General features: G+C 40.5%; 1 protein-coding gene across 1 annotated transcript in view; it reads left to right on the top strand.

Moving 5' to 3' along the window:
- Window positions 1–24,244, top strand: part of LOC127579365 (transmembrane protein 132C-like) — a 751,467-nt gene that overhangs the window by 719,227 nt on the left and 7,996 nt on the right. Inside the window, exon 8 of the mRNA XM_052032114.1 lies at window positions 12,647–12,838. Coding sequence (XP_051888074.1) covers window positions 12,647–12,838 — 192 coding nt within the window. The remainder of the gene's footprint in view (window positions 1–12,646; window positions 12,839–24,244) is intronic.

The raw sequence follows: 24,244 nt of genomic DNA on the forward strand, positions 1-24,244 counted from the left end.
ACCACTGGTATTTTAGATTATTTCTGTTGAGCCTTGGATTGAATATGTAGAAAGGATGGAATGCTTTTTCACTGCAAATAATATTGCAGAAAGGAAATTGTCCATTTTGCTCTGAGCTGCAGGTGCTAAGTTATAATATGCTAAAACTATCGCTGCATCTAGCTAGTCCAGGAGACGAGAAATAGTTAAATGAGCTGAAAAACATGATTGCCCCATCCCTAGTCCTAAAGTCTAGCAGCTAGAACCTGTATGCAAGTGGAAACTGTTGCAGAATTTGTCATAGATTTAAGACACACTTCTGGAAACTGTGGGATTGGTACACAGTTTGGAGGAGATGTTGCAGCTTTCCATAGTCGGTCCAGTCCAAGGTGTGCATGCTCAAAGGAGGTTGTTTGCTGAGAAGAAATTGAGTCTAAAGTGGAAAATTAATATTTGCCAGATAATACAGCAACCAAAGGATTTTCAACCTCACCCAGAGGGTTAATAAGTTAAGACCCAGTTCTATGGCATCTTCAGGAAGAGAGAACAACCTGAAGGGGAGCTGTTATCATTGTGACAATATGTGACATGAAGCTAATGAGTACAGACATACAAAGAGCCTGCCATAAGCATGGCATCAAGGGCTACTTGCCAGCAGATTGCTTGAAAGCAAAGCAAGACCACAGCAAACTCAAGTAACCAAGAAAAAAGTTAAGAACATAGTACTCATGAACTAACTTAAGAAAATGAAGACCCAGATGGATCATGTGGACTGCTCACATGGTCAGCTTTCTACTGATCCTTTCTGTACATCAGTACACATTGAAGGAAAGAGAATATTACTGGAAATTGATACTGGTGCTGCAGTATCAGTGATGTCTGAGCAGGAATTTAAGCAACATTGACCAGATGGTGTAGTAGAGAATAAGGGGTCATCTTCCATCCCTGATTCTTTCTTTACAATATTTTTATTAAATCCATGAAAAAAATACAGAGTACATGTATCAAGAAAGAGAGTAAAAATACTACTGAATACGTTGTGTTAAATCATACTTAAGATCACAATACTCTACATTAATAATCACATGTAATAGTTAATAAAGGAAAAAAATTGAAATATTTTATTATAAAAATAATCTACTCCCACTACCAAAAACCGAAGCTGTTTGATAGAAAAAACAAGGAAAAACCCTTAAAATGTAACAATGTCAGCCAATGTCTGCATTTTAGTCACCAAGTCAGAGATTTTGAAAATAATTCAAAAAAGGTCCCCACAGGGTTTGAAAATCTAAGTTAGATTCAAAAACCGAACAATGAATCTTCTCTAGATTCAGGTGTGACATAATATCCTGTAACCAATGAGCATGAGTAGGTTCAAGATTCACCTCAAGGAGGATGCCTTAGATTCTGTAAAGCATATCCTGTGTCTTACAGAATAAAGGAGAAGGTTATGTACAAGCTGAAGAGATTTCAAGAATAGTGTGTCATTGAGTGAGTTCATTTTCAGATTGCTTCAATGAAAAGATGAGAGCCTAACCTCTTGTAGATGTATGAACACTTCCAATATAGGTGGAAAGGAGAATGTGAAGATGACATATTGTTATCACATTATAGAAAAAGATCCAGAGTGTCCAAGCAACCAGAGTGGTGGGGTTGCTGTTCCAGTGCAATGTTATTTTGAGGCTTTGCTGTGAAGGAGACCTAGACACACCTCATATCAAGGTTGCCAGGTTTTGTGTGGTGGGCTGGAAAAAATAGGCTGCTTAAGATACTGTGAGGTACGTCAATCATGTCAGCATGTGAACATGATAAGAATCCACCAATAGCTCTTAGCAATTCACGGCCCTGGCCAAACCATAGTCAAAGGGACACGTGGATTTTGACGGACCTTTCCTGGGAAAAGTGATCATGATCAGGATAGATGCACATTCTAAGAGGATAGAAGTGTTCCCATGGAAAGTTCTATGTCTGATGCAGCAGTTTCAAAGTTGAGAATGAGTTTCACTGCAAATACTCTTCCAGAGTTACTTGTGATGGATAGTGTAAACAAGTTCTCTAGGACTGAATTTGCTGAATTCCTCAAAAGTAATGGAGTCAATACCTGTGCACACAGCTCCATACCATCCACCTCAAAGGGTTTGCCAAAAAACACAGTGCAGACTCTGAAAGATTGGGCAAAAATGGCAACAGGTGAAATCAAGTCACAAGCAACCAGAGGACAGGCATCTGCTGTTACTGATGGGCAGACATGTCAGAAAACATTTATATTTTGGAGATATCCAAGTTTAGCGCTGCTCTGTGTACCAAACGGGTAACGTAGAGGAACAACCAATATGATGTTAGCTCATGATCGACATTCCAGAGTAGGCAAGCCTGTTTGTACTAGACGTCACTCGTGAAATCTGGTCACTGGAACTCATCATTGGTTGCACTAGACCACTTTCACTTGCGGTTCCTCTGGATAATGGTCACATGAAGAAGCTCCACTCAGAGCACTTAAGACATTGAATGAAACCATCATCAGTTCAACCAGATGAGGATTTGCCAGAATCTTATTTTTTCACACTTTCTACTGGAACTTGTCTGTGAAAATGACAAATGAAAACAGAAGGTGCTGGAAATATTCAGCAGGCCAGGTAGCATATGTAGAGAAAGAGACAGAGTTACTAGTTTAGGTCAATCTTGAAACATGACTCTGTTTTCCTCACCACAGATGCTGCCTGACCTGCTAAATACTTCCAGTATTTCTGTTTTCCTTGTCTTAGATTTTAATATTTCATGTTTTAGCTTGTGAAAATGAGATATCACCATCTACTGGTGATGTTCCGGTGCAATCACTGCTGGATTTGTAAATAAGGAACTGTTAGTTTTACAGTTTTGTTGTTCAGGTTGGTATCTTTTGACTGACTTTTTAGGCACGGATTAAGCAGGAGAAAATGTGATAATCTGAAGTAGACAGCTTTTCGGGACCCTTACAGAGAACATTGTGTTGTAATACTATTGTTGTCAATGACCTCCCGTGGATGAGTATACAAGTAAATATAGCTTCTTACGCAAAGTGGCATATGGTGAGTGTTGTTCTTACTCGATATTTGAATGTATTCAATGGTTCGAGTCACCTCCTGTTCATGAAGGTGACGGGTAGCATGGGCGTGCTGGGAGGGAAGAGGATCTCGGTAGGTTTCTCTGCGCTGAAACCTATTCTTTCCGGACAGTGCAACATCCATAATCATTGAAGTGAGTGTTCTGAAGTTTGAGATCCAAAATTATCACCCCAATTTCCTCCACTTGGATTATCAACCAGTCAAGAATAATATATTCCAGATTTTTATCTCTATCCATATGTTAAATTTAATATTACCGTCTTGCTGAAAGGTGGAAATGCAGGATTCTCCATTCTGGATATCCCTAACCACAACCCTAACCTGTTATCGAAGACACAGCGAAGATGGATGCTACAGAAAAAGAGGCTTTCACCTTTCCCTTGTGCTGGTCCAGAAATCAGTGAAAAATTGTTTACCGCTGTTTAAATATTTAGGTTATATAGATCAAGCCTGTGCTATTCTAATTCATTGTGCTACAAAGTGTCAGGATGTTGATTTATAAATGCAGTTCCTAGAGATAAGAATTCCTCTGAATACAATATACAATAACAATTCACAAAGATTTACTAATTTCACAAACACATTTGCCATGATGTTAATGACCGTTGGAAACAACCAACTGGAAGTTAGATAATTTCCACGGTGACAGGATTATTGAATAACTAACCCCTGTAGTTGGCTTGTTTCAGCCTCCTGAAGGCCATTTGCCAGCCAACCTTGGCAGGAGGCTGGCAACAAACCGGCCTGCTTCACAATTGGTGAAGCACTGAATAATAATCCTGAATTAAAATCACTAAGCAATAACTCCTTTTCTTAATAAATAATAATATATTCTTTTCAAAATGTTTATTCCAAATAGTTTTATTGAACGTCATTGTTTAGTTCATTTGCATATCTATATAGCACCTCAATAACCCAGGTAGCACAGTGGTTTCCTCTGGATGCTCTGGTTTCCTCCCACATTCCAAAGATGTGCGGGTTGGTAGATTACTTGGCCTGAGTGTATTGGCGAGTGGGAGAATCTGGAGGAGTTGAGAATGTGGGGAGAGTAAAAACTGGGATTAATGTAAGATTAGGGTGAATGGTTTATCAGCCTCCCAGATATCTCCATCTCCACCCTTCTCCCCCCCCCCCCCCCCCCCCAATCTGGTTCCATTTGCCTCTCTTTTCTCAGCTACCTCCATCCATCATCCACCTGCCTCTGTCTCCCAACACCCCTTCCCCTCCCCTACCTGCCTTGATTTGCCTGTCCCCTTCACCCCTCCTCAGTCCGTTAATCACCTCTAGCCCCGTCTCACCACTCTCTCACTCCTCTTCATACTCCTCTCCACTCTTAGTCCTGATGCAGGGTTTTGACCCGAAACATTAATTCCTTTCCCCCCACAGCTGCTGTCAGCCCACTGAGTTCCTCCAGCAGATTGGTTGTTGCTCCAGATTCCAGCATCTGCAGTCTTTTGTGTCCCCAGGGTGAACGAGTGGTTGATTGTAGGTGCAGACTGGATGGACTGAAGGGCATGTTTCTGCACTGTATTTCTCTATGACTCTATGCTTTCTGAGATGAGTAATGTAAGCATATTGTTCTCAGGGCTATTATATAAGATGGTCAGAAAAGCTAATGCTATAATAACTTATCGATGTCGAGCTGAATCATCAAGTCTGAGCATTTATCCGAAAGCTACCCTGTAGTGCAATGTTAAAGATGATTTATGACATGGATCTGATGGCATTGAGAATCACTGGTCATAGGAGCACTTCTGTCCTTAAATATTAAAACAAGTGACATTGAATGACATTTCCATGCAATATTACTCTGTCTGCTTCCAGACCAAGAGGGAATTTGGGGCTATGCTTACATTGTCATTTACTGTCAGGCACGTTGGCCAGATTCTCACAAAAATTGTTCAACAGACTACACCAGAGGAACCTGACATTTCAAAGTGAGGCTTTTAATTACTAGTTTGATATTAATGGGTCCATTCTGCAAGGGAAATAGGTTTATGTCAGTCTGTGTGCTGCATGAAATGCATAGTGTCTGTCCCTGAGGGATTGAGTATAAATGCCAAGGCCAGAGGCATTATTCTATTGAATGTCTCAACAAAGCTCCTTAAGGAATCTTATTTGAACTACTAGTGACAGTTGTAAAGTATACATTGCAACAGTTATAGAACAGGTCACATTGAAGCTTGAAAATGTTTTAAAGATGGAGAACAGAAGTCCATGATAAATAATATATCTATGAACAATAAGCATCCCACTTATCTTATATTCAGTAATTAAATGTCCTCTGACTCATTTGCGTACTGTGCATTTATGATGAAAATGTAATTAAATTGTTATTCGTTATTCATGCTTTTACAAGAAAGATGGTACATTGAGGAAAAGTAAGATATTGCGAGTTATGCATAATTAATCAGTTATGGTCTGCCCAAAATACTAATGCTGTGGAACTGAGAAAGGTTTGCCTGGAAGTTCATCCCTGGCCATCGGCCCTCTATAGTGTAAGTGTGTTGTACCGTGCCTCTAAAATTTACTCCATTTAAATTAATTGACACTGCTTTATAGCATCTTTAACATTACTGACAGTGAATGAATTTCTATGCAATTATTTGTTACCAGGTTACTATTTCGTAAGTATTTGTAAGAATGATTTAAATGTCATTTTTATTTTGTATTTTTTTCTTCACACGTGTTCCTCACAGTGAATGGATCCAAATAAAATGAAATTTTGTCCAATGCCTTACATCTGGTTTCAGCACTTGTCACCACCAGAGGAAATGTAGAGTAAATCTGCCACTTCCTAAGCCCAACAACATGCTTTTACTGCAGCTTCAGTCGAGTGCAGCCTGCTGTACCAGTGTGATCTTCTATCTGTTGCTGGTTATTTTCTTGAGCTCCAGGGTTAGCTTCAGTGGAAAGTAGTTGTGTAGCTCATCAATGCCAAGGCACAGCACAACCAGCTAATCTGTGTGTGGAATAAATACACTGATGCTCCATCAGAATGAATCTCACACGATTTAGGTTTTGCATCACAGAGATGGATAAATGTTCTTCTCCTACACTCACAGCACAGAACAACATTATAAAACTGTGTTGACTTTCTGTTCTTTCAAGCTAATGAAAAGTCAAGGGCCGCATCTATTAAATTTTCCGTTATGTGCTCCTAAACAGTGAGCCTCTGGATCAGGCATATAAAAGTGGAAGCAGTGTGATACTGCACTGGACTAGATACTGGATGGCTTGAGCATTGTGAAAATTATCCAGACATAGGTTAATTCTTGAGAGAATGGGACACTTCCTTGGCCACAATGGAAACAACAGAGCACCCTCTAAGCAGAACCATAAACATCCCAGCCAGGTAGTGCAGACACAGTGCACCTGGACGTAAATTGAACAGTAGCAGCTAACCTGAGACTAATGTAAATGCCCACTCTGTGAAAGCACTGGGTAGATAATAATGATTGATTATGTTGTATAACAGTTGAATATATGGGCAATTGATATTTGGAGCCATGATAGAAATCTGTCCAAGCCAGCATTCAAACCTGGTTTCCAGCTACTCAGGAATGTGTTCAGCAATTTGGAGTGGTACATCTTAAATGAAAGAAGTATTTAAGCTCTCCCTGCACGAAGCATGACTGTAACCTGCATATAAAGTTCCCCCTGAGTGCCTGGTTGAAATCTGAAGGTTAGTGTAACTGGAATAAATCAGTGTCCATCCAAATGCTTGTATTGTGTCCCAGCATAGATATGGCGAGGTATAATCTTAACATCAATGGAAATCTTCCATGCAATTGTCCCCAGGATGTACAAAGTGTCTCAAAAAGCTTTACAGAGGATCTGAACTGGGTGAAGTTGAGCACCACTGGTCTACTGCCATGGCAAGTCAGCGGGAGCAGTCTGTGGGCTGGAAGGGCTCACTACTGAAGACAGTGGGGAGGGTAATGACCATTCCTTAAAGAACCAGAGATTCTGCTTCAGTTTAAACCAGGAGAATACCTCTGGGATAAAAGAAGGCATTTCTAGGACAGGTAATAAATGAAGACCAGTGTAATTTAGGGCAGATATAGGAATTAATGATGGACTGAATGGATAATTTGAAATTTAGGGAGGTTGTGATGTTAGAAGCACATTTGAGGGTTCTGCATTAGGTGGGGTAAAGATGAGAGGGTTAAAGAGACACAAGTAAATGGTTTTGGTGATAGTCGTCTAGGTAAGGCATTAATTCCTTGAGAAGTAATGATGAAAAACAGTGACTTGTACTTATCCAAAATTATGTGCGTAGCCTAATTTGTAGCAAGTGTCATTCACTCTTTACCCCTCTGTTTGTTGGTTTAAACTGACTCCCTGAAAGCCCTTCACGCATTGGAGATCTCCATGCTCCTTTTTTGTCTCTCACATCTCAATTTTAATGTTTCCAGCATAATCTGCTGTGCTTCCAACTGCCCTGACACTCAGCTTAAGAATTCCCTTCCTAAACTGTCTCTGCCTCTGTAACTCACTCTCATTTAAAGATGTTTCATAAAACCTTTGATTAAGGTTTTGGGCATCTGGCTTTTGCTGCTTTGTTTCATTTTTCTTCACTAATAAAGCCCTTGCTAAGAGCCTTGGGGCATTGTCCCATGTTAAAGTAGTAACATAAATGTGAGTGAAGCATAGTTGGTCCACACTCAGAGTACAATGCACAGCCTGGTTTCCAGTTTGCAAATGAATATAGAAATGCAAGATAAAATCCAAGCAAAATTTAACCAAACTGAAAGAGTCCAACAATGAGGAAAGACCAAACGAGGCTCATTTCTCTGGAAAAGAGAAAATTGAGAGTTATACAATTATGAATTTTTAAATTATGGAGCAAGTTAACAAATTTGTCCTAGAAAAGATGTATGGAGACTGAAATCTGGACCCATAAAAAGAAGATAGGTATTAATAAATCTAATAAATGATACAGAATAAAAAAGCCTTTACTGACTCAGAGAGTGATAAGAAAGTGGGATCCTTTTCCACCCAGATTGATTAAGATGAAGATCATTAATACAATTAAATGGAATCTACTCAGGAATGAGAGAGAAAAGATTAGATCATAGGTAGGGTGAGAAGTATTGTGGTAGGAAACCCTAAATATTAGCCTTAGGTTCTGTTCAATCCACAATGTGTATAGAATATTTGAGCACTGAGATAAAGCAATGTGGCAGATCTTCTATCACCGATACCAGCACTAATGTCAAGAACTGGGTGGCACGATTGCGCAGCAGTTGGCGTTGCTGCTCTAGGCTTCCAGGAACGCAGGTTCAATCCTGATCTCTGGTGATGTCTGTGCAGAAACTACACGTTGTCCCTGTGACCAGTGGACTTCCACCGGGTGCTCCAATTTACCCCCACATCCCAAAGATGTGCTGGTAGGTTAATTGTGTAAGTTAATGGCATAAAGAATCAAAAGGAAGTTGAGGGATATGAATGAGGGAGAATAAGTTATGGGGGAAAAGGGAAATAAGGAGCAGAGGAATGGGATGAAGGGATTTCTCCCTGGGAACCAGCATCAACCCATGGACTAAATGACCCTCTTCTGTGTAGCTATAAGTTTAATCCTTACCCATACTTCTCCATGGAAGTCTTTGTTTCCAGTGTTGGCATCAGTCGAACTCTGCAGGGGCATCTTCTGCACTGCCACCTCATGGAGTTCAATAGATTAACTCTATCATTTCCAGCACTCAGGCTAGAAAGCTTGCCCCTGAGCCTGTGTCAGATTAAACGTGTAACACAACTGTCCCATTCAAAATGAATGCAGGCCATTGGCTTCTGGAAGTGTTATGTTTCGTTATTTATGTAGGAGAGTTTAAATAGCTTTAATTTATATTACTGCATGTTTTGCTTATAAGTGTAAAAATGAAATGCCCTGAATTTTTGGAAATATCAAAGACATCCAATGGTCCCAATCACAAAGTTTCAGGGTCCCGTTTGTCTGGAAGGTCACTGGTGCCCAGCAGAGGATTACATTTTGAGTAACATCAGAACAAACAGAAGTGGCAAGGGGTAAATGGAGAGTAATATTTAAAGTAACAGGTGATCTGCACCATTGGTTATTCAGCATTATAAAGAAAAAAAAACTCAAAACCACAAGTTGTCCAATTTTAGTGCAGATTGCATAAGGACCTTTGTGCTTGATGTTTGGAAGAATTCTCTTGGATGCGTGCCAGGGACTTGGGTAAGCACTGATACAGAGAATATCATGAACGTAAGCACATGCAATGAGGAATTCTGTTGCTTCAAACAGTTTGCTGGGGCTCTCCGATGTACAATCACTGAGGCACGAAGAATGCTCCCAATGGTTGCATCTAACACAATATTGTTTCATAGTAGAATTTACATGCCAAAGGTTATTGGTCAAATGGAGCTTTGGCAGCCTGGAAGAGATATCTTGGCATAATCCAGGACAACCAGCTCATCAAGCAACATGCCAATGGAAAACCCACAACCGGCAAATTCTCAAATCTCAGTGACATTTACTCTGCTGAAAAGTGACAAACAGTTGTGGCACTTTGGCAAAAACATCAGAAAGACCACAACGAGAATCTTAGAAGCAAGTAACAATCTGCAGAAAACTTGCAAACTTTAAACAGAACTAAAAGCAAACAACTATTGGAAACAAACTTGGCAAATAGTATATTTTGTATTATTTTAATATCCATGTAATTTTGAAATAAATATTCTGGGTAAATTAGACATTGGACATATAGAATTATTTTTTTCAGGGCTTGAGAGATTGGTTGTAGATAAATTTGAATTAGGACAATAGTAATAACTCAATTGCCCCTCATTCAATAAGCTTTAAGATATATTGCAAGAATAGTACATTAAAGGTCGAAGTTTTTTTGCTTAATTTTTAGCAGGTCGGTTTGCTAATTCTAGGTCAATTGGTGTGGCAAAGCTGCAGCAATAGTTTTGGTGGAGGAGCTGTGAACCACCGCTCACAATTTCATTTAACTGCATGGTGAAGTTGTCAATATTGCTGCTGCCTCACAGCCCCAGAGACCCAGGTTCGATCTTGACCTCAGGTGCTGTGTGTGTGTGCGGTCTGCACGTTCCCTCCATGACCATGTGGATTTCCTTCAAGTAGTCAGGTTTCCTCTCACAGCCCAAGGATGTGCTAGTTGGTTAATTGGTGACTGAATTACCCCCTAGTATAGGTTAAATGGCAAAAAAGAATCAAAGGGAGTTGATAGGCATGTGTGAGGGAGGATGTGCCGGGAAACAAAGATAGTGATGGGGTTGCTCTCTTGGGAGCCGGCATGGACCTAGTGGACTGAGTGGCCTCCTTCTGTGCTTTATAAGGTAATGTATGTAGTTTTGGCTATAGTTGCGGTAACAATATATGGAAAGGTACAGGTAATCGAATACTTAAGTCTTTGTGATGAATTATACAACGACTTCCTCTATGAACTGCCATTACACCTTGCTAGCTATATGCAGCTTACCTGGCTGTTCTCCAGCACTTTGAACCCATTCCTGTGTTGCTTTTTTGTGTTCCCTGCTTCCATCCCTTTTCTCGCAGGGGATCTTTCTTCCCTGACTGTGTCTTCTACCGCTGTCTCTCAGCAGCAAAGGCAGCACGTTCAGAATCAGACCAGTTCACCTCAGGTTTCACTCTCCTTGGGAACTCATGTCACTTATGCGTGAGCCATGGAGATTTTTATTCAGAACTGTAGCAGACTGTTCATTATTAGAAATGACATTGTCTCTAAAATTATGGGAAAGGACCAGGAGATGGAACAGGGACAACCTATTGATATCAAGAAAATATGAGGGCTGCTGGAATAACTGACACCTGCCCCAGAGTAGGCTTCAGACACCTCTTCTTTGGGTCCCCCTATTCAATTGCCATCTGTCTATCACCCTTCCTCACCTGGATCTTGCTAGCTCCTGCTCCGCCCCTTCTCTTCACCTTTTAATCCCAACCCTTTAATACCCCTTTATCTTTCAGTCCAGATGAAGGGTCTTAATCCAAAAAGTCAACTACTTCCCCCCATAGATGCTGCCTGACCTGCTGATGCAGCATCTTGTTTGTTGCTCCATGTTCCAGCATCTGCAGTGTCTTGTGTCTTCAGTTGCATGGCTGTTGCCTACCTCCATCCCCAGCCAATCAGATCCGACCTTCCTCATCTTCCATCGAAACACTAGGTCTATCCTCTCCCCGCCAACTTCCTGAAAGCCTCAGCCTGGCCTTCAGGGCCCTGACTTCCCCTCCCCTTCCTCTTCCCAAATGTCTCTCCACCACAACACCCCATCCTGCCAACCACCACAAACTGGAACTGCAACTTTGCTGATTTCCTCCACACTGCTCACGGTAGTGGAATGAACAGTAAGGCCCTCTCAGCATACACTATAGAATTTAGCAGCCACACACCCTCAATAACGCTTCTAGCCATGCTGCACATACCATGTTACACACCTGCCCAGATGCTGAAGGATTTCTAGGATGAGTTGACTTAATGGGTGCAAGAGTGCATTTTAGCAGAAATGTGAGTCTTATTTGCTATATATGCTGCGTCTACCACATGGGTTCCATGTCCATTCCAATGTGTAGTCACCTTACTAACTGTTATCTTTACCAGTTAGTGAAGAGTATCATTGCATCCAAATGTGCTTTGAAAGAATGGTGGATGGGGCAGTGTTTCAATCATGCAGTGTTCAGATGAAGAAGCACTGTTCAAAGAACCTGCCCAGGGATTTGGTACTGTGATGCTGTCCTCCCTGACTCTGATAAGATCCTAAGTGGTTATTAGTCTGTCATGCATGTGTATTCCTGATCAAAACAGCAACCAGGGTTTAACGTTTCTGGACTTGTATCTCTGTCAAAGCTGAATATTGTTCTGATTTCAGCATCTAAACAAGGGAGAGTGAGCGACAGCTCTACTTTTCAATCCAAGAGTATATCCAATAGATTGGGAATCAGTAGACATAGAAGGGTAGCTGGTAAGTTAAACTGACAAAGTCCTTTATTAAACCAGAGAATTTACAGGACACATTCATCCTCTCTTAGCTGAGTGTGTATACTACACAAAGAAAGGGAGAGACATTCAGGAAGTTTCTCCCAACACATTGTTGCAGGGAATACACAGAGCAGTTGGTCACAGTCTGCAATCCTTAAAGAGGTGCACACCTCGTATTTGGTACAATTGTAAACCATTTCTGCTTATTCAAATCCTTGCATATTTGTATATACTTCACATGAAGGTAAGAGTCCAATTTTTCTGTGAGTGGAGTAACTGGTGGTATAAATTGGGAATATTTTTGGAGTAATGCTCGGTTCATCACCTGTAGGTCTCTAAAGTTGAAAAATTTCTCTGGCATCAACCTTTGATAGGCTGTAAGATGTTGCAAGTGTCTTTGTGCTAGTATGTTTGTAAATACAATTATTAAAACTGCATTAAAATAGCGATAAGAAGGCTCTTCACAACTAGTGTCTGTAATGAATATGATACTCCACCTTCAGGGTATTTGAGATTTGACAAGTTTGTTTGGGCACAATAGATTGTGAGTGTTAATTTTGAAACGTCTTTATTTGGAAGGTGCTGTCTCCACTTTCTGATTCTATCCTGGCTGAAAGAACAATAACTGTCATCGAGGAGAAGGTGACTGTTACGGACCTTGGAATTCAAGTCGTGGCGGGACTTTCCCTTTCCTTCCAGCTGAGTGCCGGCAGCAACCGTGTCATCACTGCAATAGCGACAGCAAAGGAACAGCTTCACACCCCAAAGCAGGTATTCATTCTAAACTCTGTCTTTTAAATCTATTTGATCAATTCTTCCACTTCAGAAATCTCACATGATCCTGAATTGTTTTCCATTATGCAGGAGTCCCAGCAGCAGACGCTTATCTTCCCCCAGAAAAGGTGGAGACATGAGCCACCATGTGTTAACTTCTCTGTCTTTTTGAAAGGTCTGAGCTCAGTGGTGAATGCCTGTCTCTCCAATTTGTAATGTTGCAGGAGAGAGATGCCCACAGGAGAATGCAGAAAGGATTAAAGTAGATTAAGAAAAGGGAATGCATGGGAAAAGAAAGAGAAAACAATGATACTTAGAAGCAAAAATCATGGTTGTAATCCTTTTAGTTTGAAATATATTTCAATTCTTTCAAGATTGAGTTCAATGCCATTGCTTTTCTGTGTGTCCAGTCTACCTGCATATATATTAATAATGAGAAGTTCAAAAAAGATTTCTTAGAGACATTCTGAGAATTAAACAATAATTGTGTCCTTTTGAATAAAGGTTTAAAGTAACTTTTTGGATTACTTAGGCAATCATGAATAATTTTTTTCTCTACTATTATAAGTATTTTAGATTCAGGGTGAGTCCTGCCTCAGATCAGTTATTTATGGTTATGTTATTTCGTTTCTGATTAGTTTCTGATTAGTTAGGCATGGTAGTGTAGTGGTTAGTGGAACGCTGTTACAGCGCCAACGATCCAGGTTCAATTCTGGCCGCTGTCTGTAAGGAGTTTGTACGCTCTTCCCATGTCTGCGTGGGTTTCCTCCGGGTGCTCCAGTTTCCTCCCACATTCCAAAGACATGTGGGTTAGGAAGTTGTGGGCATCTAATGTTGGCGCCAGAAGTGTGGCGACATTTGCAGGCTGCTCCCAGAACACTCTACACAAAGATGCATTTCACTGTGTGTTTCAATGTACATGTGACTAATAAATCTATCTATCTATCTGTCTGTCTATCTATCTGTCTGTCTGTCTGTCTGTCTGTCTGTCTGTCTGTCTGTCTGTCTGTCTGTCTGTCTGTCTGTCTATCTATCTATCTATCTATCTATCTATCTATCTATCTATCTATCTACTGGTGTAAACTGGGCAACATGGATTCAGCTGTCTATTAAACATCTCTCCTGACTGAAGTTAGTGGAAATGAAATTGATGAGACCTATATAATACAAGGCTACTCCTCTGTCATCTGAAGTCTAAACCACCTCTAGAAGGTTTAAATAGTGCACAGGTTCCAGTCAGTAAGCCATAAATCATGCAAAATTATCAATTTCAATGGTTAGTCATGTGTAGAGAAATAAAATTATTGTTGCCTTTGGCAGCACTGTTGAGTTCAGCTGCATGTAGGCAATGCAGCTTAGACCGACTAATGCAGGAAAAATAATCTTGTGAACAATTCTTCGAGAACAGCAGCTAATAACTTAGAGTGCATTACTAAAGTAAAGATTGTATGGGAAAAGAATCAATTCTACTCAACCAAAGTCTTTGATGCAGTATTAATTTAAACTTGCAATAATAGATTGTGTCCATTTCCTTATTCCATCCCATTCCCGTTCTCTCATAGTCTGTCAGTGTAAAAAGAGAATGGAATAAACACATGGATGTGGCATGGTTTAATGTAGTTCTCATATATTTTTAATTTTGCTAAAAAGGGTTGTTAGTATTCCCAAGAGGATTCATTGTGGCAATTTTACCATATACATAAGCTTTAACAGTCACAATGGTGTATTTCCAGATTTTAGTTTTCTGGTCATGTTTATATTTTGGCCTTGAGTATGCACATGACTGAAAATCTCACCGGATCAGATTTTCCAATGCTGACAGGTTCAATTGTAAACTAACTTGGAACACACTCCACTTAGTAAACAGATTGGAGTATTGACTGCTGCTATTACTCATATCCACAGCTATTGAGACTTTGAGGCATTTCTTGTGTACTGAGATCCCTGACCTTGACTTTGTTCCAAAATCAATCTATTTTGTCTCTGTCACATAAACATAGCCAAAAATGCAACACTCTGCCTTTAAGCATTTGTATGTGGCACTTGTCATGAAGGACTCTTCTGTGAATACTAACAAAGATTTTAAATATAACAAAAAAGATTTTGTGTTAAAGATATTTTTCTCTCAACTTTCTGAAAACCAGAAGAAGACTTGCATTTTTATTGTACCTTAAACAACAGAAGGTGTTCTGAGGCACAATACAGCCACCAGGGTACTTTTGAAAAGTTGGCACTGTTGTAACATAGGAGCCTTGGCAAGCAATTTGTTCACAGTGAGCTCCCGCAAACGTGCTGGTAATCGGTTTCTGTAATGTTGATTGAGAAATAAATATTGGTCAGTCAGGCTTAAAGGTCAGTCCAGCAGATCATTGAATGTGTGGCCATTACTAAATGTTTCTCATTGAGAAACTTTACAGAGTGGACAGACATGGTTTCAACTATTGATGACCTGCCTTGCCAGTAGGGGAAAGTGTTGGACTTGGGCTAGGCATTGAAAGATACACAAAACGACTCTCAATCCCATGAGCATTTCATGGGGCAATTCCACAGCATAATTGGCAAGGGCCTGAGAAGATACAAGCTCATTGGCTGAGGAACAGTGTAAGGTACAGTGTGTGTTGGGAAGTGTGGGAATAATACAAATTTAACAAAGGACATTCTGAAACATCATCTTGGTAGACTTACTTATATTCAGCCATGGAGATTTGCATGTAATGTGAAATAATCTTCAGAAATTAAAAGGGTGAATAGTAATATTTATGAGAATTGCCCTTAATATTGAAATGAAAATAGGGAACCGGCTGGAGCAGCAGGTCATCCAGACCTGAATGGATGAAGGGTTACAACCAAAGGATAAATACATTGCTAGTCCACCTAGCTTTTTAAAAGTAAGATTAAAAAAAAACAAATAACATTTAACAAACTCGTGATCTTACAATGCAACTTAACAGCTTTACAAAGACTGACCTCACTGTGATACTTTTGAGCTCACAAGGAAAGTATGATGAATGCAAGTTATTGGAAAGAAGTCAGAAGGTGCCACCAGCTCTCCTGGATTGTCCAGAGATTTGTGGAATTGAAGATGGCACTGCTGTGGGAGACCCCAGTAAACTGAGCCTCACACCAGTGAGAAGGGGTGGAGTTCTCATGGGCAACAGAAGGCTAAACATGGGTGCAGGAAGGTTTCCATAAGCAGCTAAGGCTGTGATGGAGCCTGGGTGGCCACTACAGACAGTATTGGTAGCACAACCATTGTGGTGGGTTACCTCTAAGCTTGGTTCCTTCTGTCAGTTCCTTTGGCCCTTTGCTTCCTCCTGCTTGAGTGACCCTGCTTTGAGACATGCTGGGTGACATCAGCATTTTCAGCTTTCCTTTAACTTTTTAAAGGAATAATCAACCTCCATTTGATCTTGTGGTGGAGGGATATAAGAACATCCATTTCCCAGAGATCAGGGTCCAATTCCTGGGATCCATGGGAGATCTGAGTAACCAGCTCCCAGGATCAGTGAAAGGTCAGAGTGTCCAACTCCCAAGGTTAATGAGAGTCCAACTTCCAGGGTCAGTGAGGGATCGAAGAGTTAGACTCCCAAGGTCAGTGAGAGGTCAGGAGTTCAACCTCCAGGGCAAGTGAGAGGTCAGAGAGTAACCCCCTGGTTCATAGTCATATAGAGGTACACAGCACGGAAAGAGGCCCCTCAGCCCAACTTGTCCATGTGAACAAGATTCCTTCCTGAGCTCATCCCATTTGCCTGCATTTGGCCCATATCCCTCTAAACCTTTCCTATCTATGAACCTGTCCAAATCTCTTTTAAAAGTTGTAATTGTACCTGTCTCTACAACTTCCTCTGGCAGCTTAATCCACATATCCACCAGCCTCTGTGTGAAAAAAGTGCCCTTCAAGTCCCTTTTAAATCTTTCTCCTCCCACCTTAAACCTATACCCTCTAGTTTTAGACTCCCCTGCCCCTGGGAAAAGGGCTGTGACCATCCACTTTAGCTGTTCCTCTCGTATTTAATAAACCCCTATAAGGTCACCTTCTTTGCTCACATCCTTCCTATAGTATGGCCACCCGAACTGCACCCAATATGCCAGCTGTGGTCTTATCACCATTTTGTACAGCTGTAATATGATGTCTTGTACTTAGTGCCCCATCCATTGAAGGCAAGCATGCCATATGCCTTCTTCACCACCTTGTCTACCTGTGTCACCACTTTCAGGGAACTATGTACTTGTAACCCTAGGTCTCTCTATTCTGCAGCACTCCCTAGGCTCCTGTCATTCACTGTGTATGTCCCACCCTGGTTTAACTTCCCAAAATGCATGACTTCCACACTTGCCTGAGTTAAATTCCATCTGCCATTCCTTTGCCCACTTTCCCAGTTGACCTATATCTAAGGTTATCCTTAGATAACCTTCTTCATTGTCCACCACACTAATTTTGGTTGCTTCTGCAAACTTACTAAGCATGCCACCTACTTCTCATCCAAATTGTTAATATATATGACAAACAGCAGGAGTCCCAGCACTAACTCCTGCAGCACGTTTCTAGTCACAGGCCTCCAATCTGAAAAACAACCCTCCACCAGCACCAACCAAGGCAATTTCCAATTGGCTAGCTGACCCTGGATCCCATGTGATATCATCTTCTGGACCAGTCTACCATGCAGATGATGTCTGCCACCCTGCCCTCATCAATCCTCTTGGTCACCTTTTCAAAGAACTCAGTCAAGTTCGTAAGACGTGATTTCCCACACACAAAGTTGTGCTGGCCATCCCTAGTCAGTCCCTGCCTTTCTAAATGCAGATAGATCCTGTCTCTCAGAATCCCCTCCAGTAACAAATGTTAGACTCACCAGCCTGTTGTTCCCTGGCTTGTCCTTGCAGCCCTCCTTAAATAAATGCACAAAATTAGCCATCCTCCAGTCTTCCAGTACCTCACCCATGGCTAAGGAAGATACAAATCTCTGCTAGGGCTCCAACAATTTCTTCCCTTGCTTCCAACAATATCTTAGGATACACATTTACCATGTTTCGGTAAAAGTTCAAGTTTCAGTCAGAGGTCAGGATGTTCAACTCCTTGGGTTAGTGAAAGATCAAATAGTCCAACTCCTGGTATTAGTGAGAGGTTAAGGTCTTCAACTCCCTCAGTCAGCAAGAGTCAACTCCCACAGAGTCCATCTCTCTGATCCATTGGCAATTAGTTTCAACTCTCAGGGAGAATGGGGTTCAGTCTTCTACTCCTAGGGTCATTGTTCAGATTTGATTCTTGGCAGTTGTTTAAGAATTATATCAGGCTCAGGATGAATATCAAAAGCCAGTTAAAGGGGATCCTAATCTTCATGGGTGAATGCCTGTAAATTCTGTTGTGAAATTCTGATGTGAATTCTGTTGTGAATGCCAACAAATTCTGTTGTGAAGTTCAAATAAATGAACATTCTTTGATCAAAAGTGAGGCCATCAAACCAGCAGTACATCCAACCAGAGTTAGGAAGCACACTGTGGATGAGCAAAGGCTAAGGAGAATGTGAAGGTTTCAATTTATTCCCGTTTGCTCAAGCTGTGACATACATCATCAATGGATAACTTGCTTTTCTGTAGAAGGAGTGAGGAGCTCTTATGATCTCGTTCCCTCATTTTACAGCCACTAAAGTACATTAAAGTGAATACAGCCCCGACAATAAGGTGGTATTTGTAATTTTAATGGAGCGTGTCATGATAGATTGGTATCTTGGGTTGTTACTGATGGCGGTTTGCTGGTGCTTAGTTATTCAGTACATTGTATCCCTGACCTTTGCAGTTAGGCTGCAAGAAGCAGAAACTGCAAAGAGAAAGCATACATTCCTTGTAACCAAGGCAATTAGAGCAATAAAACAGTCCCCAACAAAATATAATTTGCAATGTATGTTTATCGTCATCAACTTCTTCTGCAGCAGCATCCCTACAGACCAGCAATGAGTTGACACAAATTCAGGAGGTGAGGGAAAGACAGGAAATTAGCCATGTAGGTGAAAGATAAAGAAGAAGTATAGAGTAGGTCCACTACATGATCTCAGTCCCCACCTGTCTGCACTAGTTGTTATGGATGCAGAGGGCTGGCTGGGTTAACCTTCAGTCCCTGAGAGTTGATCAGTGAGGTAGAGTGAGCGTGAGAGGTGACTGGGCTTCAGGCGCTGAATGCTGAGACCCGGCCCACAGAATACCCTGATGGCATTTAGACTGACTCATTTATAAGTTGTTCTAATCGACTTAAATAACTGAAGCATATATTTCAAATGATTTAAAATCAAGAACAAAAAATATTTTTAAAGTATTTAAAATGAAATGTTTAGAGGGATAGGAGCCAAATGCAGGCAAGTATGACTAGTTTAGTTAGACAACTTGGTCGGCATGGACGAGTTGGGCCGAAGGGCCTGTTTTCTGTGCTGTATAGCTCAATGATTCCAAAATATCTTAAATCACTAGAAATTAATTAAAAACATTAAGATAAAGCAAATCAAGTAAGCCACTTAAGTTGGTAAATAAATTGGTAAATTGGTTTATTATTGTCACGTACCAAGGTAGAGTGAAAACTTTGTTTTACATGCCATCCAGCACTTAACCTGCAGCTCATGCCTGACTTGCAACACTCATCACATGGTTTGATTCAGTCCCATGTTTTGAACAGACATCGAGAGATGGACAAAAGGCAGCAGATATTTTTTGGGGGGGATGAGGGGAGATTGGAAGGGAGGTGGTGGTGGGAGTTAGGGGGAAGCGTTCCGATAAACAAGAGAATACTTGCCAATGGAAAGCTTCATCTCCCAGTGAGTAAATGGAGCTGGTGACTCACCCTTCCACCCTCCAGCTTCAATTCCAAGATGCAGCAGCATTGATCCATCTTTACTGGTTGATTGGACAAGCTTATCAGGGTTTGTGGAGTAGGGGGAGTGGATTTATTGATACAGCAGTTGGGATTTACAGCAGAAGCTCATTAAAAAGTACAGCAGTAAGTGAAGGTTCCAATATCACAGGGACTAAAGCAGGCACACACAGAGCAGCCAGTTTATGCTTTAAGGCGACTACATCGTCGGGAGTTTGCACCTGAGCAGACTGACAATTTATCATTCGTTTTAAATATGTCTGGTGGAAGAAAAGATCAGTTGGAGTGTATAAGGATACCCAAATCGATTTTATGTGTTCTCCTCAGTTGAAGGTGCCTTTCAGATGCAAGTGGTTGGTCATATTGCCATCTTATGCAATTGTCAAAAGTTTGAAGAGTATTGCCATTGAGTCACAGCTGAAGTGATGCCGCCATAATCAAATATCATTATCTGAGCAAAGGAAAAGTACTGGAGCTCTTTGCAATTAGAGTTATCCCTTGCTCGATTGGAAGGAAGAAGGCAAAAGATGGCAAAATTTTACTTTTCAATGAAACCCAAGAAAGACGCATCAAATCTCTGAAGTTTGAATTCCAGTTTTTTAAGTCAGTGCACCAATGAGAATGAATGGGCTTTCAGTCCAGCCACACCTCTAAGGCCTTGGCCTGCTGTACATCTGTAACTACCTTCACTCCTACAACCCATTGGCACCTCTTCATTTGCACTATTCTGGCCTCTCAGACTGCACTTATTTTAATTGCTCCACCACTGGTGTCCCTGCTTTCAGTTGCCCAGGTCCCAGTTGTACTGTCCATCAATAATCACTTCATATTGTTAACATAAGTAAATGTGTTCAATACATGTGGGTTCAACATGGCTCCCCAACAACAGACAAATTTAAATTCCTGCACATGTCCTTGCTAAACTTCCCTTGACTCCACTTCCCTCCTCCCTTCAAAGCACTTCTTGAAACCTACCTCCTGTTCTGTCCCAATATCTCCTTGTAGGCCTTGGTGTGAAACTTCTTTTGATAATAAACTACCGCAGAATATTTTACAACAGTAAAGCTGCTGTATTATTGCAACTTCTTGTTGTTGGTTATCATATGTTTGGACGATTAAGGGGAACTTAACTTTGTCTGTTGTTGGGGAGCTGTGTTGAACTCACGTCACCGTGTTCTAAAACTGTGGATCCCTGATGGGTGACTGAATGGACTGGGATGCTGCAGGTGTGTAGTTGCACTGAATGTCTCAGGAACTCGTCAAGAATGAACCCTGGACTCCATTGAACCACTGATCAGAACCTTTCCATTTGAAAACAACATGCCATTTGATTGTTTCCATTTTGCCTCATGACATCAGTACTAACATCACATCAGTTGCTGCCATGTTGGTAGCCTTTGAATATATTGTCCTGGCTACAGACAGGCCTAATGGAAGTGGGTGGCAATCTTAGGCTGTTATTTCATCAGTACCCCAGTGCAATGCTGAGCAATACATCCCACACTGGATGCAATATTCCATCAGTAGGCCAAGTGCAATTCCAGGCATAACGAATACTAATATGTTACTATCATTGGGTATGGTGGATAATGGGGCATTTGAACTTTTTAAAAGCATCTTGTTAAGCTATTGATCCCACAAATTAATACATTTTGAAAAAAAATAAATTGAGAGTCACCTTGAGCTGCCCAGCACAGGGAGCAGAATCATAGAATTGAAGGCAAATAGCTGTCAGCAAGTATGGGACAGAGGCCAAGTTTGCAAGTGGCAGAATATTTCTCACACTTGCTTTAGGTTGGAATCATGTTACAATGATTACAAGGCAATGAGAGAATCAGGTTTAACATTCTCAGACAGCTGTCTCCAAATAATAGTGTAAAGACCATGTTAAAGGACCTTGTCACCTTATAAAGATATTATAAACACTTCGCCAGCTTTGTAAATGGAGCAGTGTGCAGTGATGCAACTGCTAATGTATTGATATTCTTGTGCTAGTAATTGTTGCTGCCACTACTAATTTTTGATGTTTACTTTAAAGCTAACATTGTAAATAAAGATTTCCTGTGCTGCCAGATCGCAGGTAAAATGTTACCATAATATTTTTTTCTTCTTAATATTCTTCTCCTTAATCTCCATTAGTGAAGAAACTACAACAAGGAATATGCATCATTAAAAATTATAACAGATCTCAATATTTTGTGGAAAAATTGATGCTATTTACTGCTCAACTTGTCCATGAGAACAAGCAATCCCTGTATTAAGAATTTCCCCTTTCTCCACATTAACTTCACTCTGGCATCAGCTGGAAGAGATCTCTGGCATTTATCACACTAATAATATCAAGCAGGTTGAAGAGCCAATCACACTGACAAACTTTGCTGGTAGCAAATTAATTTTTTATACATTTTACAGAGAAGAAGATAAAGAATGAGGTATGCACGTGACTAAAGTAGAAAATGGAATATAACTCATAAAAATAGTTGTAATTTAAAAAGCATGGAATTTTGGAGAGAATTAAACTACACACAAAAAAAAATAGGTTTTCATGCCCAGAAGGCTCTTCAGCATTAATTATTGCCTGTTACACCAATATCCACTCAGTTACATCTCACACAACAAGGCTTAACTCTTAAGTGGGGTTTCAACAAAGAGAATGGAGCAAAAAAAATTGAAGTTCTGGTCAAATCAGTGATTTCAAAAAGATTTCTGACCGTGGACATCTTGTGGAGCAGCAGGGTATGGCTTACAGTAATTTCTGTATTTTTTTATTTTACTCTGCATCTGCAGACTCCAGAAGTTGCTGTTGGTTTCACCAAGTATTGATCGCAAACACTGGCATTTTGATTCTCGTTACAACTGCAAATTCTGGGTTGTTACAAATGATGTTCCTTCTTCCCTTCTCGTTAATTCACATTCACTTTGATTTTTCTGTTTCTTTATTTTATAAAGAAATAAGAGTGATGAGGTTCAATGACGCAATATTTAATAGCAAGCAGAAAGAACCACAATTATTAACCTCTGCGAATACACCGAGTTGGTTCATTAATTCCTCATCATCTGCACAATGTGTACTTGCATCCAGGCATTGTTCCAGTATTTTAGCAAGCATGGATTTATAGCATTCTTTTTACAAAACTGGAGGAGCTTGAAGTAGAGTGTGCTAGCTTCTCATCAACAAGAATCTTGCATGAATGATGGGCTTACCCTGTGAGTGCCCATAACTAATGAACCCTGAGCTCTGGAGAGACATTAAGCACTGTGGTTTTCTTACGGTGCCCAACATTTCACTGATATCTGCTTCCTGCTGCCTTATGCCTTTCACCCACAGCCCCCTCCCCCACACCATACATAGATTCATGAGATTCCACAGCCTACTTTCCATCCCTCTTTTTGCTTGTAGTTTTGTGGTTGCCTGTCAGTTTACTGAAGGACATGCCTATTTTACAAATTCTCTGTAATATGAAGTTTGGAGAGATGTTTAATGTTGTAGAAATGACTGGATCCTGTACAACGTAATTAGAATAATGTCTAATTCTAGCAAGCTTCGTTTAAAGTGTATTCCACTATCTGTTTCCATTCTGACATGAAATTAGACCAGTTAAGGAGAACAATTCACTTGTGAAAGCAACATGGAATTATAATCATGCCTGGAGATATTGCTTGATGGAATAAATATAATTAATCTATAAAACTTACTGGGCCAGTTTGTGAGTCCACTGTAGCGATTGGATTATCTTGTGGCTTATTGTGAATCATTACTTATAAAATAACACTCATCACTGACGGATAGATTTATGATTCTATTGACTGGATAATTGAGTTGTTCTACAATCTTCTTTCTGCATAACAATGTTCCATCTTTAAAATTGTTCTGGAGATTCCTGGAGTCCAGAGAACTGTTTTGCACTCGCACCGCCTCACACTAGCCCAAAACATCCAGCCAGTGTTAAAAGTGTTAATTTATTGAAGGCATAGAGAAAGCTGCAGTTCAGAATTTCAAAGTAATGGCATGTAGCTAGTTGGTGCTGGAATAGCAAAACTTCCCAAATATGGAACATCTACAGGATCTCCTCTATCAACTCTGTGTACTGTCCTCAACGAACTCGAGCAAATTTGTCTAACATGATTTTCCTTTCATGAAAGCTTGTTGACTTAGTTTGATTGCGTTAAGCTTCTCTAATTGACTAACTATTTCTTCCTTAATTATAGACTTCAGCATCTTGCCAACAACATATGTTAAGCTAGTTGGCTGTCGTTTCCCATTCTCTTGTCTCTCTTCTTTCTTGAACAAGGGAGTTATGTATGTGGTTTTCCAATCTCCTCTTACCCTCCCAGAGTTCAATGAGTTTTGAAAAACTTCAGCAATGGTTGTACCATCTCTGCAGCCACTTCCCTTAAAACCTTTGGTTGCAAGCCATTGCATACACACAATTTGTCCACTTTTATTCCCATTAGTTTTTTTCAGTACATTATAGCTTGTTATAGGGAGTGCTACAAGTCCTTCCATGCTATTTGAAACTACCTCATTTGTCATTTCCTGGTGC

This window comes from Pristis pectinata, chromosome 17 (assembly GCF_009764475.1).
Source record: "Pristis pectinata isolate sPriPec2 chromosome 17, sPriPec2.1.pri, whole genome shotgun sequence".
Taxonomy (NCBI): Eukaryota; Metazoa; Chordata; class Chondrichthyes; order Rhinopristiformes; family Pristidae; genus Pristis; species Pristis pectinata.